This window comes from Pseudorasbora parva, chromosome 17 (genome assembly GCF_024679245.1).
Source record: "Pseudorasbora parva isolate DD20220531a chromosome 17, ASM2467924v1, whole genome shotgun sequence".
Classification (NCBI taxonomy): Eukaryota; Metazoa; Chordata; class Actinopteri; order Cypriniformes; family Gobionidae; genus Pseudorasbora; species Pseudorasbora parva.
Window position 1 is genome coordinate 34,386,172 of NC_090188.1, and position 14,593 is coordinate 34,400,764.

Below are 14,593 nucleotides of genomic sequence, written 5' to 3' on the forward strand. Positions count from 1 at the left end.
GAGCCCACAGCCAAATAACCATGTATTATGCATTCAGAGGTCATCATCAATGTTAAGGAGAAAGGATGAGGCTTCTGCCTGGCTGCATAAGTGTCAAGGTGTTCTTTCGTTCTAAAGATTTCAAATGATAGTATGACACATCCAAGGCATCTGAGACTAGCTGCATGCTACAGAGCTCGTATCTTGTGTTTATAATTATCTAAACAAGTGTGAGCTGAGGGATGTGAAACCTTTGTCATGTAGAACACGGAGAGGGAACATAATGCAAAAGAAGAAGGGAGGGAAAGATGTTTTGGTCTACTTAAGATCTAGTTTAGTGTACCTGACCTAGCTTGCAATCTTTTTTCCTCCCTCAAAATTAGATGCGCCCGCACCAAATTAAGCTTCCTTTGAATCCGAGCTATGCACTGTGCTGTTCAATCAAAGGACCATCTGTTCGATGCTGGCTCCAATATTGTTACACTGAAACCTTATGTTTTCACTTCAGTTTTCAACCACCTTTATATAAACACAGATGAAATTCAAGACGAATTCACATCAATAACATTTCCAAATATTCAATGTGCTAACGAAATGAAACAAAAGCCAACACATTCCTAGACTGACTTACGAAGAGCAATTTTTTTTTTCAAAAGTTATCTTTGTTTGAACAGTCCAACATACTTAACCACTACCTATTTTTAGAAAAACAAATAAAGGGAAGTGTATAATTTCACCCAAAATTCACAAATTATCTTTAATATGACAGTAGCGGCGTTTACATGGACACTAAATACGTTTGTAATCGGACTAGTTGCACAATTGGAAATAAAAATGTGTAAAAATGTAACCACGTCAGTCTGAACAATTTGGAAAAATCCAATGGAAATTTCATAAAAGGGGGTTTAAACATTTTCTGGAAACTTGATCAATCAGATGAAAACTTAAACTTGTAAGTTCTTAGCATGTGCAATGACATATGACATACAGAACGAGCTGTTGTTGTTCAATATAAGCTGTATCCAAGTTCAGAGGCATCCTTTGAAGGCCGCATTCCAATGCCAATAGGACAACAATCTTCCGTATTCTGTAAAACAGGTCTCATTGCATCCGGTTTAGGTCTTTTGTATGAGCTTCATTAAATATAGAGCCGTTTTATAGAGCCTCCTTCAAAGGAGCGAGCAAAGATGAGCATAACTAATGTGCATCGCATATGCAGATTGATATCTAAAAGTTTTTTTATCTTTCATCTTCCCACTTAAATTTTGATTTTTAAATAAAACAGCAACAATACAAAGATACAACAGATGGAAATTTTGCGGCCTTGCCTATCCCCGAATTCATTGCACACTAGTGACAACTTTTAGGGATAAATTGCCAGATTACACTTTTAAATGTAAGTATTGGGTTTCAACTTACTTTTATATCTAATGATACAAATGTAATACTAATAAGAATAATAATGATAATAAAACTTTAAAGTGGTTCAAATGTTGGCTTACATCTTACTAAGATGGGATTTTATACTCTTTAATATAAACAGAAATGGACCATGGTGAACAACTTTACACAGGTTGTGTTTTATTTTCAAAAAGTCCAGTACAAACACTGCTGGCATTCATCAATGGCAACTGTCATAGTTGCTAGGAGACAAGAACAATCCTCCATAGGCTAGACCGTCCCATTTAACAACACTCCGTCCGTCCTTCCACGCCTTCAAAGACTGCAGCCTTTGAATTGGGCCACAGCTATGGTGTCAGAAATGACTACCGTGTCATTCTAAAATTCTCATTCCACTTATCGTCTGTGATGTGCTGCAGGACAATGTCGTCTCAGCAGTCCTTGCTTCGAACTTTCATCCACAGATAGCTTGTTTTTGGCATGGGAAGGGACGTTTTTACTGCTTGATGAATGTAAGCAGCACAGCATCAAGCTTCATGTGCTCTTCAGCTCTTAATCAGGACCCGAAATAGATGAACATAAAGTCTGCTTTTTAAAACAAAGAAAAGAAGCAACGGCTGGATGATGATTAGTATGCGCCAACCGTGGGAAACTTGTGGGTAGGCTATTCATGCAGTGAGCGCATGTCAAAAGATCAATTCCAATTTAAAGCTTGTGACATACACTATATACACACCTGTGCAATAAGTCTACAAGTCCATTCTCTGCACAGAGTCCTGACCTTAACCCAATAGAACACTTTTGGGATGAATTAGAGCAGATGTGTGCACGTGTGCCTGACCTCAAAAATGTGCTTCTTGAAGAATGGTCAACATTTCCTATAAACGCACCCCTAAACCTTGTGGAAAGCCTTCCCAGAAGAGTTAAAGCTGTTATAGCTGCCAACTCCATATTAAACCCTACGGATTAAGAATGGGATTTCATATAAGTTCAAGTGCATTTAAAGGCAGGTGTCCCAAAACTTTTGGCAATATTGTGTATAAACGTGCACATCTACCTGATCACTTGATTTTGCTTTCATGTAAACACTATGTTCAAATTCATTAGTCGGAATGATTTGATGATTCCGATTTAATTAAATTAAATAACTTACATTTTAGTGTAATGTAACTTCCTGCAGCTAAAAAAAAATCCTCTATATAAAAAGTTTTTTTTTAGGTCATAAGAAACATAAATTCAGACAAGTGCATCCAAACTTTTCACCAGTATTGTTTATCTATCCCATAAATCCTGTAAGCTCTAGTTATTCCAGTTTCAGGGCCTACAAGGTCATGGTTTTCCATTAATGCGTTCTTTGCCTTCTGTCCTGCAGCGGTTCAGTGCCCTAACATTGAGAGCATGCTCTCAGAACACATGGTGTGGCGTCTCATCTCGGGTTTGCTGAATGAGTTTGGTGCACGGATAATGCTGAGCTGCTCCCCTGGCTACTATCTAGGGGGCAGGAGGACCATCAAGTGCTTAGCTAATGCAACATGGGAAGGGCTGGAGGAGAAGTCCACCTGCAAGAGTAAGAATGCTTTTACACAAACACGACATGTACATTTACAAAGATAGATGCATTTTATGATCTTTTTTATCTGTCCATTTTGAAGCTTGGCTGTATAAATTGTCATCCACTTTCATTGTATGGAAAAAAGAAGCTCTGTCTATCATCTTTTGTGTTTCACCGAAGAGAGAAAATCACATGAAAGTGCATAATTGATGATAACATTTCCATTTTAGGCTGAACTATTTCTTTAAGCAGACCCCACAATAAAGCACAATTGAATTCCAAATTCCACTCATGGGATTTCATGAAAAGATCAGTTTGTTAATTACCAAACAGCATCCATTGTAAGCTAATGAAACAAATTCATTAGGATAGCTAATATGTCTGAAATCTGGCCGCTCTCTATGCCACATCTCGTTTATTTCTCCACTGATCCAAGCGTAATCCTCTGGATTTAGCATGCACGCATAAGACGCCATCCACTGCTTAGTTGGTTCTGATCGTGGCCCTGTTTCCACCGCAGGGACAGGCTGTGTAAACAGTATCATAGTGATTAAGTCTTCGGTGAAAAATGCTTTAACTAATTCGAGGTCATAGAGCAAATGTAAATATTCTAATCAGAGACAGTTTAATTTTTAATGTGTTTACGCACCACGGTGAGTAAGTTGTTAATGAAGGGAACAGATGCAAACAGCTGGGGCTTAAATTTTAATTTGACTTCTTAGTATGTCGTAAAAAATATTGTGTGTGGGTTGTATGACTAGCCCATGCACCTAAAAATTAATTAGGGCTGTTTGCTGAGGCAACCATCGCTATTACTATTGCTCATACTCACGGTTATTGGATTTGAACAAACTCTAACCTTAAGTATGAAGCTTCTCATGTAATTAATCCTGCACTGTTTGACATAAATGAAATCTCAGATTGTGTTTGTGATTGTTGAATCAGAAAAACCTTAGCAACTGTATACAGAAGTATAACTCCCTAAAACCATGCTCAGTCACAGCTCATTATTCCTTCAGAAAATTAATGTCAGAATCTAGTTCGTTGTCAGTATGAGTACAAAAAACGGTAACACTTTAACTCGTATTAGTGCCGCAGAGATTCAAATAACTGAATTCAGGCAATCTGTTAATTTCTACTTTTATTTGTGTATAGTCACAATAAAAACAACATTGTGCTTTTTGCAAAATAAGGAAAACAAACATGATGCACGGTCTGCAGCCTCTCTGTCAAAGACGTCTAATCTGATTCTCTTCAGAAAATGATCTCTAACTTAGTGACAACTTATCACACAAACATGAGAAATCGTTAAAATGTCAGGTTTTAAATAATGTAAATAAAATGTTCTGTGTTTATGTAATCTGTTTGAAAAGAGAGAGAGAGAGAGAGAGAGAGAGAGAGAGAGAGAGAGAGAGAGAGAGATTTTGAGGCACTAGGAACTGAACAAGCAATGAACATCTGTATTTTTATTAACTAACATTTACATAAATGTATAAATGTTGCTCATTGTTAGTTCTTGTTAATTAACACCTTAACTAATGTTAACACGACACCTTTTTGTAAAGTGTTACCCAAAAGACTGCTTATTTAAGTTGCTTAATTTATATATATATATATATATATATATATATATATATATATATATATATATATATATATATATATATATATATATATATATATATATATATATATATATATATATATATATATATATATATATATATAAATATTGATACTTTTAAGAATTAAAAAGAAGTTTGTCACGCCGTTGTGCTTTTTTATTTTGTGATTCATCTTTTTCACATTGTTTCTTTGAGATTTGTGAATGCTTTTCGATGCTTTTCCGGTTCTCTCGCAAATGTTTTGCATTCCTCCAAGAAACTTTGTGTTCCTTTGCAAAAACGTGTGCTTTCCGCTGAGAAACTTTGCGTTTCGCTCGCTAAATGCTTGAAAGGTTTTTGCGAGCGAACGTAGAGTTTCTCGGGGGAATGCAAAACATTTGCGAGAGAACGCAAAAGCATTGACTTGTTATTTTTCATCCCATCTCATATTTTTTTCCCACCACCATGCTGTTTTAGGGGCTCCAAACAATGTGAGAAAACATTAGTAATAAAGAGTACATTTTTCTGGTAGTGTACTTCAGTTGCCCATGACATGTGCACCATTACATAAACACATCTGTGCTGCTTTTAGCCATGCCCCTTCACCTCCTCATTTCCCGATAGTCATTGTGAATAAGAGTGGCATATTGTGTCCGTCATTATCAGTGTGACCTTTTTCTTTTTAAATAAAATGACATTTGTATTCAAGATATTGTACTGACTATTTCCCCCAGTCATTTCCTGTGGGGAGCTTCCATCCCCTGCTAATGGGAAGAAGATGGGCACCCTTACTACCTATGGAGCCACAGCTATCTTCATGTGTAACACAGGGTACACTTTAGTGGGCTCACACGTGAGAGAGTGTCAGGCTAACGGTCTCTGGAGTGGAGTTGAGACCAAATGTCTGGGTAAGTAGCATCTTTCAGTGATGGACATCCTCTGTGATTGGACTTATTATTTATTAGTGAGTTGTTCATGAGTAGAGAAAAGCTGAGTTTAATGGAGGTAAAGTTTACTAAAAAAAGGTTCCTATATGCTATTATATAGTGCTTGTATAGTTCAAGTTTTTGTGCAGCACTTAGAACAATATGATTTCTATAAGAAGAACATGCTCCTGGATCAAAAATCTTTGTTCTTCCCTAAGCAACATTCCTAAACTCACATAGTCTTGTCTAGGCAATATTGATTTATGACTTCTGTAGTGCTAGACAATATTGAAAAAAGGAAAATCCTTGAACAAGCAGTGAGTGCAGCTAAACGGAGATATGCAACTGTCTGACCATCGGTGCTGACCCTCAGACATATCACCTGCTGCTTGACCAAACAGCACAGAGAGCATTTCATCAAAATGTCAAACAGTGACTGCCGGAGTGCTCTCTGGAAATAACCAGATGTGTCTGTGCTTCACGCCCTGTAAAACTCACAGTTTGAATTTGTGTTTATTTAGTAACAAGATTTCATTTACATGGGATGTTTGTTGATACTGACCTCTTTAAATGTTTTTCAGCTGGTCATTGTGATTCTCCGGATCCAATTGTTAACGGCCACATCAGTGGTGATGGATCCAGTTATAGGGACACAGTCGTTTATCAGTGCAACCTGGGCTTTCGGCTCATAGGGACGTCAGTTCGAATCTGCCAACAAGACCACAGGTGGTCAGGGCAAGCGCCTGTGTGTGTTCGTAAGTGACTTTTAACATTTGTTTACGAATAACTTTTATAATAGGTCGGTCTGTAAATTGATTTAATTTTCAAGGTCAAATATATTTATGTAGTGCATTTCACAATACATATTGTTTCAAAGCAGCTTTACGGGTTAATAATATCTTTATCATCATGCCTTATAGTCACATTTAGCAGTTTAGAATTGGGTAATATAGTTTACAATATTTGTAATATTTGATACAAGCAATTGAGCAGTTGCGTGCGTGCGTGCGTGCGTGCGTGCGTGCGTGCGTGCGTGCGTGCGTGCGTGTGTGCGTGTGTGTGTGTGTGTATATATATATATATACACACACACAGATCAGGCATAACATTATGTCCTAATATTGATGTAAAAGACCTTGATTCATCAGACCAGGCCACCTTCTTCCATTACTCCGTGGTCCAGTACTGATGCTCACTTGGCACATTCGACCATGAACAGGGGTCAGCATGGGCACCCTGACTGGTCTGCGGCTATGCAGCCCCATGCGCAAACTGTGATGCACTGTGTGTTCTGACACCTTTCTGTCAGAACCAGCATTAACTTATTGAGCGATTTGAGCTACAGTAGCTGGTCTGTTCTTCAGACCACACAAGCCTTCTCTCCCCACATGCATCAGTGAGCCTTGGCCACCTATTACCCTGCCGCCGGATCAACCCCTGTTCTTCCTTGGACCGCTTTTGATAGATACTGACCACTGCAGACCGGGAACACTCCACAAGATCTGCAGTTTTGGAGATGCTCTGACCCAGTTGTCTAGCCATCACAATTGGCCCTTTTCAAACTCGTTCAAATCCTTACTCTTGCCATTTTTTCCCTGCTTCTTGCACATCAACTTTGAGGACAAAATGTTAATTTGCTGCCTAATATATCCCACCCACTAACAGGTGCCATGATGAAGACATAATCAGTGTTATTCACTTCACCTGTCAGTGGTCATTATGTTATGCCCGATCGGTGTATAATATACAGCATATCTAAATTTATATAAAGAGCTGTGTGATAAAGCAATTTTACTGTATGTATCAGGGTATGTATGTATGTATGGTCGGGGCTTTGACCAGAGGTTTGTGAAATTACACGAGAAGCCCTTTTTAAATGTGATTTGGTTCCTTTCATAGATTAATTTAACAAATATTAATAAAATATAAATAGATTTTAATATAATTATAAAATGTATTGAAATATATTCTAATACAAATATACTAAATGTTAAATACAAATTATTTATTTATTCATTTTATTCATATAGTTTACACTCACACTCCTTATTGTGTAGTGATTTTGGAATGTAATATCATGCTATGCTTTCCCAGACTCACCTAGCAAACACGGAGAATAAGTATGCTGAATATATTTCCTATTATTGGGTAGAATTTATATTCATTTTGAAGCCATTATTTGTGCCTTTCTGAATAAGGTATTCTGCTTCAGGCATATCCCTAGTATATATGCAGGTAAAGTAAGATGTACTATACATGCAACTTTTAATATACTGTACAGATGGGCAATATTATAGTTTAATATTTTTTCGACAATATAGCAACCCAGCAGTTGAGATTTGCTAATTCCATTTAATGTGAGTGTAATTTATGTATGCAGGTAAGGTTGGACATACTTATTGTAGTTATTTGTCTCCATCATGCCCTGATGGAGTTTTGGTTACTTGCCACTGTCACCTTTGGCTTGGATTGCTCAGTTGAGGACATAAAAATTTTGATGTAAGGTAATCAACTAAATATCTAAATACCATTAATTTATTAGGTCTTAATTAATTGTATAAGCTATGATACAGATCTGCCAACATTGTCGCTATATGATAAATGAAAATAAGCTGATGACATCACCGGTTTCTTCAGAATGACTGTACAGCTATTTAAATTTCAATCAGTTTCAATATTATCCTGTTTAACACTGTGAAGCTGCATTGAAAAAATTGTCATTGTAAAAGCGCTATATAAATAAAGTTGACTTGACTTGACGTAGTTTTAGAAATCATTATTAATTAAAGGTGCCCTAGAATGAGTTGAAACTTTATGTTAAATTGTTCTCTGATATCTTCATAGAGGGTATGTGGCTTATTTAAGGGCAAACATTGTCCAGATACCGTTTTTCAGGTCCATTTACAAACCTATAAATTGTCCCTAGGATGTAATGCTCTGTTTTTGCCTTATTTGGAAGCGTTATGAATATTAAAGTTGAGCTCTGCTCTGATTGGCTTATTTCAGCAGCTCACACAAGTTAAATTGTTCAGCGAAGCGGCTCGTGAGTCCTGATCGAACACAGACCGACCGAATGACACTTTAAGCAAAACATCTCAAATGGAGATTGCGATTGCTAAAATGCAGCCTACTTGTTTATTGGTGTTTTCAGATCATCCGTGAGCGAGAGAGAGCTCGCCTGCATATAGTTGCCAGATTGTACATGTTTAGGTAAAACACTGGATAGTATACAGGTTTATTTTTACAGAAAAGCTCAGATTGGGGGATTTAAATGACTGAAATCTGGCAACTGCAAGCACGAACCCTTTTCTTTTCCCCCCGACAAAACCAAAACAAGTTTTTATTTTTTAAACTACATTTTAGACTCGTCTTTATTCTCAACGATATTTCATGTTTATATAACGTTAGTCACAATGTAGGCTACGCAGTGACTGTGATGTACTCTGAACTACAAGCATGCAAAAACATCATACTTCAGTTCTCAAAAATATAAATATTTATTTTTTACAAAATTATTAGGAAGCCTTGTCAAATGACTATCGTTTTAACGTATATGGTGGAGAAGGTGACGTTAGCTAGAAGGATCGAGTGAGCAATCTGTAAGCAACTAAACTAATGTAGTACGACATGCGTAACTATGGTTGTATTTAATAATACAAAATAATAGTAACCTTTGTCATTAGACACACTATTTAGTTTTGTATGGTACTTGGTGTTTCCTATTGTTACTGTACTAGCATCTTGCGTTATCTAGACAATGCTGTCTCTCTGAGAAACTTTCAGTTTAATCAGAAATTGTTTAAACAGTCAATAAGTGAATAAATAACTACTTACTGCTTGCTTGATATTGTCACAGTTGGATTAATCTGTCCACGGTGAAATGGGCCGAGCAAACAAATGATTTTTAATTAAATTGTTGTGGTATCTGATTATAATAAACATCAACCATGATTGTTGACATTTTTTTATCTGTGGAAAGGGTATGAAAAGTCCTCACGTCCCCTGCACAGTCTGGAGCATGACATTTGTGTCCATGATCTGCCGTTTTTGCTATCCTCGAGTGTTGCTTGTTTTATCTACCGAACTCCCGATGATTCGGCAGCAGTTCCACCTGACAATAAACATGTAAGGACATATGCAAATGTTAGTGGCATACGCATTAATGATCCCTAACGATTGCATCACGGTTGCCGTTATATTGAGAATCACTCATTTTTCCCTGTTGTTGTTCATGCATGTGATTTACATAAGAAGGAGGAGGCAATGGTGTTTAAGACTCAAAGTATGTGATGTCCATGTACTGAACTCTTATTATTTCACTATGGCAAGGTTAATTGCATTTTTCATGCTAGGGCACCTTTAATTACACAATTAATTTAAGGTGTTAATTTGTTATCTGTTGATATTGTTTAATCATCAAGGCATTATATTTTTTGCAAAAGAAAATATTAAATAAAAAAGTGCATTAAAAAGTTTTTTTTTTTTTTTTTACAAAAATGTCATCCAGGTCAGGGCGTCATGATTATTGTTTGTTGTTGTTATTTTTGTACGTAATATTTTAATTACAATCATTTTAATTGACAACTCTACTTTCCAACAAAAAAAATGTGTAATGTAACTTCAACATATGCACAGGCCCTATCGGCAGCTTCAAAAAGGAAGTAATGGAACATTTTTTCTTTTTTTTAACAGCCATAACCTGTGGCCATCCTGGAAACCCTGCAAACGGTCGGACAAATGGCAGCGAGTTTAATCTCAACGACGTGGTCAACTTCACCTGCAACACAGGGTATTTGTTGCACGGTGTATCCAGAGCACAGTGTCGCATGAACGGACAGTGGAGCAACCCTCTTCCTGTGTGCAAGGGTATGAACTTTTCAAGAAACTGGATTTTACTGTATATCAAATGTTTTCAGGCAGCCTGTCCCTTGTTGAGAGTCTCAACGGAGACGCAGCCTTGAACACCATCTTGTTATGCGAGAAGCTCCTTAGTAAGGCTGTTTAACACCCACAGCTCATGGGCTTAGCTTTAACAGAGCGAAACCAGCATCTGTGCTCAGCAGTCTGAGTCAGCCAGTGAATGACAAGAAGCAATGTGCAAATAATTCTCTGTGTGTCATTTCCCATCTTGAAGTGTTGATTTGAAAGTCAAATGGGTCTGCAGCAACCCGTGTGACATTGTGGGATGCTTTCTGACATTAAGTAGGAGTAACCGTGCACATCTTGTCACTTTAATGATTAATTAATGTGCGAAGGAAGTTGTTGATGGTGGCCTGGTGAAATTGAATCGTGACGGCAAATGGAGGCAGGTCAACGCATCTAAGATGGACAATTCCCCAGTGGCACAAGCAGAGCCCAGGGACAAAGCACTCAGCAGAAAGAAAAGCTGACGTGCCTCTGAGCAGATGCATTGTTCCATAAAACAAGTCCAAAATTGGGTTGATCTTGCTTTGTCTTTTTGCCAGTATTTTGCATTGTTGTGGTTTGTCCAGTTTAATAGCTTTGACCAAAAAAAAAACAAAAAAACATGCATAGTTGAAAAAGAGGTATAATTGTAAGTTGTCATATGCAGTAAAATCAAAAATTATTCAGACACCAGATATATATATTTTTACTAGTGGGTGCAGGACACTATAGTTTATTTATGTCAGTGAAGATAGCAAAATAAAGTAAACTGTGACATATTATACCCAAATATTATGCAACAGTGGACTACCAGTAAAATGTATAAAAAATTCGGATCAAAATTATTCAGGAAAATTGACCTGACCATGTTTTGCTTAAGTGATTTTTTTTTTAAATTGCTAATGCAACCTTTTATACCGCAGACTTATCAAGATTAATTTGTTCATACACGGTTAAAAAAGTCACCTCTAGCCACTGATGGATGGGTGTGTGTGTGTGTTTGTGTGTGTGTGTGTGTGTGTGTGTGTGTGTGTGTGTGTGTGTGTGTGCCTTGAAATATGTGTTGATATATATGTTACGATATATTAGTTGAAAAGAGTTGATATAGTCATATATATATGTTTTTTTAATGTTATTTACCAGAAGTTAGTGTCTTACCCATGATATTCCAACAAAAGCTCATGATGCCTATCCACAGCAGTTTATGAAAACTAATTTTTTTTGTTTATCAAGATGAAATTATCATTAAAAAAACAGCTCAATAAATTGATGAAATATTAATAATGTATATTTGAATTTCTATATTAGTTACTTGTGAACCTTTAGAGGAAACCTGTGAACCATTTATTAATGAGTTACAAACATTAATAACCTGTGAAAGTGCCAAATTAATGTTAAAGTTAACACGTGGATCAGGTTTAGATATACACATATCAAATTCCGTTGCATTATCTTCCTGTTAAAACTGTGAAGCTGATTTGAAACAATTAGACTTGTAAAAAGCGCTATATATGAAAAAAGGTGACTTGACTTGATTTGTAAATGAGTTATTAGCCATTAACAAACACCTTTATAAACCCTTAACAAAGGGAACCTTAATGTAAAGGGTAACACTTTATTTTAAGGTTCAGTTATTAACTATTAACTAGTTGCTTATTAGCATGCATATTACTATGATATTGGCTGTTTATTAGTACTTATAAAGCACATATGAATGCCTTATTCTGCATGACCTTATTCTACATCCCTTAATCCTACCCAAGACCTAAACTTAAATGCTACAAAAACTGCTTTACTAACTATTAATAAGTAGTAAATTAGGAGTTTATTGAGGCAAAAGTCGTAGTTAATAATGAATATGTGTTCCCGATACTAAAGTGTTACCATGTAAAGTGTTACTCATTCGACTAATTCTCAACTAATACTGAGAGTTAGTTGACATGCTAGGTGCAATGTTACTTATACCGAACAGATTAATATCTAAAGGAGACTATCCAAAGTATGTGTAACCACAATGGCAGAAAAGTTAGAACTGTCATATACAGTTACAAAGGGTACTCTTATTACACATACTTTTAATACAGAATTGGTAAAGTAATTGACACACATGAGATATGTAGCATTGTCATGTGGAATTAAACAATGTAGAACTGACAAAAAAACTACAAAAAACATTGTATTATCATAATATACAATTGTAAAAAAAAAAAAAAAAGTGTATTGTCACAAACAGTAAAAAAAAAAAAAGAGAGAGATTTGTCACAAGCAATTTGTATTGTTTTCTAGCTGTCAACTATGTGACAATTATAAACCTTATTCTTACACTGAGCTTTTTTGTTCCCAAGAGGCACCCAGATCAAACCATGATGTTTCAAAAGTAAAACAACACACCAATAACAGGTACCAATTATCAACTTTTTAGCTGCTTGTCCGCCCACTTTTCCTCTCCCAGGGGGCTTAATTGAGTGCCGAGACATTGACAGCTGCCACCGAGGCAAGACTGGTTTGTTTCCCCTGGACGTGGCCTCAACTTCCATCTTTTCTCTCTCTTTCTTTTTTTTTTAATTGCGAAGGGCAGTAACTGAATTTGTAACTGCATGGCCGACACAGCATACAAGCCAAGAACAGCATGTACCCGGTTCGAGTACAGAAAAATGTAATATGACCACATCTGTCAAAATATGTCAAGACAGTCTAAAAAAGAGTCAGCTTCACGTTTAAAATAACATTGCCTGCATGAACAGATATGTCAACTTTAGATTAGAATGCACTCACAACGTGTTCAGGTATGCATGGGAAAAAACAAAAGACCCTTGAATGTTGAGGAAGTGCACAGATAAAAGGCAGAGAAAGTTCTGAAGGAGCACAATTCACCCTGTTATAATCCATAGCTTCAAAAAGAAAGTGTGGTTTGCGGTTTGTAGTTGATTGAAATTGCTCCAGAGGCTGCACCAGCGCTCCTACTGTTCAGCCTCCTCCATTGATTTCTTCTGTCTTTCCTCACTCTTGCTTCTCTGTCAGACATTAAGCATCTGGCTGTTTTTATCTTGCAGTGGTAAACTGCTCTGATCCAGGCTTTGTGGAGAATGCCATTCGTCACTCTCAGCAGCGCTACCCAGAGAGCTTCAACTACAGAAACACCGTGATGTATCACTGCAAGAGGGGCTTCTATCTGCTTGGCTCCTCTGTCCTCACCTGTCGGTCAAATGGCTTCTGGGACAGATCACTTCCTAAGTGCCTTTGTGAGTGATGGTCTGGTATTTGGTCCAATACACGCTAATCTAGAGAAGGAAACAGTCTATATATTTGCCAATGGGGAAAGAAAGAACCTGCACTGTAAAAATAGTTTAAAATTTTAGTTGATACAATGAAGGAAATTGGTTTAATTAATAGAAACTCAAAATATTATTGTATCTGAACCAGATAAAAAATGTATAAATCTTGAAAATAGCCAAATTTGGCATGTTTCACTCCATCATCACAAATAAAACACACGCAATTGCCCAATATGTTTCTTTAAAAAAATGAATATTTTAATAATATTTTAATAAAGTTTATCCACCCTCAAAAATATTCATTTTATTAAAACAAATTTTAAATTTCAGTGAACTCAAAATTTAAGGGCAACCAGGTAACTTATTTTTTTACAGTGTGATATATGTTCTCTAAAAATAAGTATTATTAAACACAATTTATTTAGATATGTTTTTACTGAATAGAATAAATTACAATTTTCTTTTTCTTTATTGCAGTTTCTTAATAATTTAAATTCAGAGAGGGCTGGCAGTGTGCTGTGCTTTACAATGCTAAAAGTAGCAATAACTGTTCAACTGTCAGACAATAAAGTCATGTTTGATAAGTTGCATCTTTAAATTCGTCCGCTTAAAAGCTCTCCTACAACCACTTTTGAAACAAAGACATGACTTTTGTGAACAAGACTGCACTGTCAAAATGTTCTCGAAATAGTTGGTCAATGTACAAATGCAGACAGACGTATTTTGCCATTTTCTTGCATCTCATGCTGCTAGCATTGTGTTTTTAAGTGTATTTTTAACTTGACACATTATATTTAAATTTATTTTAAAGTTAAAAGTTCAACTTTTAAAAAGCACATCTCTGACTCCTGGGCTGTGTTCCATTTTGTTGTTCTCCATCTAAAGCAAGCATACAACCACCTTGTTATTGCCTTTTGTATACGATGCACTGTATGCATGGAACATGCAGTC

At 36.3% G+C, this 14,593-nt stretch overlaps 1 protein-coding gene across 1 annotated transcript in view; it reads left to right on the forward strand.

Moving 5' to 3' along the window:
* LOC137044732 (CUB and sushi domain-containing protein 1-like) overlaps positions 1-14,593 on the forward strand; it is a 194,993-nt gene that overhangs the window by 121,677 nt on the left and 58,723 nt on the right. Inside the window, 5 exon segments of the mRNA XM_067420993.1 lie at positions 2,753-2,947; positions 5,271-5,444; positions 6,044-6,217; positions 10,155-10,328; positions 13,421-13,609. Of these exon segments, the coding sequence (XP_067277094.1) occupies positions 2,753-2,947; positions 5,271-5,444; positions 6,044-6,217; positions 10,155-10,328; positions 13,421-13,609 (906 nt within the window).